The sequence below is a fragment of the Hipposideros armiger genome, unplaced genomic scaffold (genome assembly GCF_001890085.2).
Source record: "Hipposideros armiger isolate ML-2016 unplaced genomic scaffold, ASM189008v1 scaffold_772, whole genome shotgun sequence".
Taxonomy (NCBI): domain Eukaryota; kingdom Metazoa; phylum Chordata; class Mammalia; order Chiroptera; family Hipposideridae; genus Hipposideros; species Hipposideros armiger.
Window position 1 is genome coordinate 629682 of NW_017732122.1, and position 3331 is coordinate 633012.

The 3331-nt window shown below is 45.5% G+C and overlaps 1 protein-coding gene across 1 annotated transcript in view; it reads left to right on the top strand.

The window, feature by feature from the left end:
- The first annotated feature begins 487 nt into the window (after positions 1-487).
- The window catches only part of LOC109373996 (protein FAM92A1-like), a 45939-nt gene continuing 43095 nt past the window's right edge, over positions 488-3331 (top strand). The window contains exons 1-2 of the mRNA XM_019628259.1: positions 488-1137; positions 1638-1899. Coding sequence (XP_019483804.1) covers positions 809-1137; positions 1638-1899 — 591 coding nt within the window. The 5' untranslated portion in view covers positions 488-808. The remainder of the gene's footprint in view (positions 1138-1637; positions 1900-3331) is intronic.

The following is a 3331-nucleotide window of genomic DNA, read 5'->3' on the forward strand; positions in this document are numbered from 1 at the left end:
CAGGCATTCAATAGATAACTTGCGAAATGAATGGAAGGGGAGAAGAGAGGTATACACTGTAACATGATAGAATAAAAAGAGTTCTATAAAGAGGTAATAAAGGACTTGGGACACACATTTGTCCAAAACAAACTTTTATCAGTACAAGGTGCTGAGAAATATATGACCAAAATTAAATTTCCTCTGCCTCCAAGAGTTCCAAGTCTAAGCTACAGGAGACAGTACAAGATAAACAGAAGATACTGTAGAGGAAGGGGCCCTCTCACTGGAAGTGCGGGAGTGGTCAAGGGAGGCTTTTTTGAGAGAGAGAAAACCTGAATTTAGGCCTAAAGGTATTTACTTGGAAGAGCAGCATAAATGCAGGCCAAGAAGGCCGACAGGACATGGTTGTTCAAAGCTAAGAAAAGTCTCCCATTTATTTTTCTCAGGGTACTTCTATGGTTTAAGTGCTTCGCCTGGTCAATCACTAAGGCCCTTCAGGGACCCCTTCTTCTTACCTTTGAATTATTCCTAGTGCACAAAACAATCTTTTCCATGAAATAGGAACTCAATAAATAATATTTGCCGAATAAACGAAAAGTCATAGATGAAGCGGTAAGCACTGCTCCTCCCAAAGGCAACATCCAAGAGCCCACATTTTCAGATTCAACGCGGAGAATCCGACAAGTTGAGCATATGTTCTAAGACTAAACGTCGCATAAGCAGAGCCTGGACCCCACTGATCTTTCATTTTGCGTCTCCCTCCTAGAGACTGGCGGATGGGCTTGGAATTTTCCTCCTTTGTTCACAGTCCAGCGGGACGGCCTGGATGAAGGGCCCAGCAGAGGGCACCGGCGTCCGCGAGGTGCAGATCCAGGAGCCCCGCGACAGCCCGCGGGGCAGGACGCGCCACAGTGGCGGGCGGACCCCGGCCGCTCGGCCCTCCGGGCGCCCTCGCCGCGCTCTCGCCGAGTCCCGCATTGGTCACGGGGGCGCGCGCCGGGTTGCTGTAGAAACGGCGGGCGGGCGCGGCGGCGCGGAGGGCGGGCTCTCGCGCCCCAGCGCTCGCCCGGACGTCTCAGAGCCCTGTCGTTGGGCCGGCCCGGGGTCCCCGCGGTGCGCGACGCAAAAGATGTGGAGGCGCAGCTTGGAGAACCGGTAACAACCCTGGGCCCCCCGCTGCCCAAGGTGCCCCACATATGAGGTCTCGGCGGAGGGAAGCGGAGCCTCTCTCCGTGGGGCCTCCAGCGCGGAATTCCGACCGCGGGCCGGCTGCTGGACCCTCCCCGCTGCGCTCTGGGGCCTACCTTCCTGGGCTGCAGCGAGCCCCAGAGGCCGCGGGGAGCCCGGGAACGGGCCGGGCCGGCTGTACCCCCTGTCAGGCTCCGCGGGCTCCGGTACCCGCACTGCCGCGGCGGTGCAGATGCCCGGGAAGCAGCCGCCACCCCGCAGCGACGCGGCGGCGAGGACCAGGCCTTTTCGTGTGCCTCCACTGTCGGGATATTAAGGCCAGGCCCGATTGGGGACCAAGAGGAGGGGCATCCGTCTAGGGAGAAGCTGCAAAACGCCCCGGAATGTTTGCATATCAAATTAACGTGAAGCTGAAAGCCATTTCGTCCCTGATAATGATTTGCTTTTTGTGTCACCTTTTTCTCTAGGGACGCTCAAACCAGACAACTGCAAGATGCTGTCACAAATGTGGAGAAGCATTTTGGAGAGCTGTGCCAAATCTTTGCTGCTTATGTGCGGAAAACTGCCAGAGTGCGAGACAAAGCAGACCTCCTGGTGAATGAAATTAACATGTATGCCTCTACAGAGACCCCCAATTTAAAGCAGGGCCTGAAAAACTTTGCTGATGAGTTTGCTAAACTTCAGGATTATCGACAAGCAGAGGTATGGAACGAGGTCAGAGTGTCATTGTTATGAATGAGCCCTGAAGTAGTGGATGAAGGAACCGTGAAGATTCACTTGTAATCTGCAGTGGTGAACACACTTGATGATAAACCTACCTTTTCATATCTGTAACGTTGTGCGAGTCTATTAAAGGCAAGCTTCCTGTGATTTTATTGTTTTCAGACAAAACTTTAGCATGTCTTATAGTTCTGAATTTCCCTATTTCATTTGCCAAATTTAGGCCAATGGGTGGCTATTTACAGGGGGTAGTCAACGTAGTGCTCATGGAGAAGAAAAGGAGCATGATTTGTGTTTTGTGTGCATGTAAGTATATTTTAAAGTATGTCTGGAGATGGAAAATGTTGGGCATTATAATGTGCGTGAGTAAATAATTAATGGACAAGAGACCTTTGCTGCTTCCGTGCTCTGAAAAGTTGAACAATGTTTCATTAGGGGAAAAAAACTATTTATATATTGTGGATGCAAACCAGTAGTGAGACTTTGTGGAGATTTTTTTTGCATGGGGGGAGGGAGGAAGGTGGTGGTGTAACTGTTTTCTTTCTAAAAGCCCAATTTATTCCTTTAATACCTCATAAGCATTTTCACTATTAGGTTTCAAGATACAGGTTAACTTGTCAGAAGTCGCCCAATTAGAGCTGCGTTTTCTTTGGCACTTTTCTCATCATGCTTTTGGTACTTTTTTAAAGCCTAAAACAGAAATTTCAATTATCAAAAAAAACCCCAAAAATGAGTATAATGATTTTTGAATCTACACGTGCTATTCATTTAGTAGTAATTACATTTGGGTGTACTTTTTTGAAAAAGAGTTCTTGTCATAGTTTTTCTGTAATAAGCAACTCTCAGTTATATATAACTGGGGACTATTTCAAAAATAATTTATACTCACAGATAATCCTGTTAGTAATTTCAATACCCCTTTCTAGAAACCTTTATGCTATTTATCAAATAGCAAAATGAATTGATTTACATTTGTTCTCCTTTTTATTTCCTTTGCTTACCAAATGGTGGAGGTGCTAATGAACAATGAATAAAAGGTAGGCGACAAAATGGAGAACAGAAATAAGACGGATAATCCTTACACTGAATAATCAGTGTAAGGATTATTCGAAGTGGTATCGATTAAACTATCCTGAATATTCATGGTTTTGATTTTAGGATTTCTAATATTTAAATGCTCAATGAGAATGATTTTGTTTTCCTAAAATCTTTTAAAATGAAACATTCATATACATTTTATTTATAGAAGCTAAAGAAAACTCAATATGAAATGTACTCACTGTTGTGTCATCAAATGTACTCACAAACATGTATCGTCAAAAAAGCCTTTTTTCCTGCTACAAAAATAATACATGTTCATTTTAAAGTTAAATACATGTCATCTTGTATTACCTATCCTGAAAAAGAAAATTTTAATGCCCAAGAGTTATTCTTTTTATGC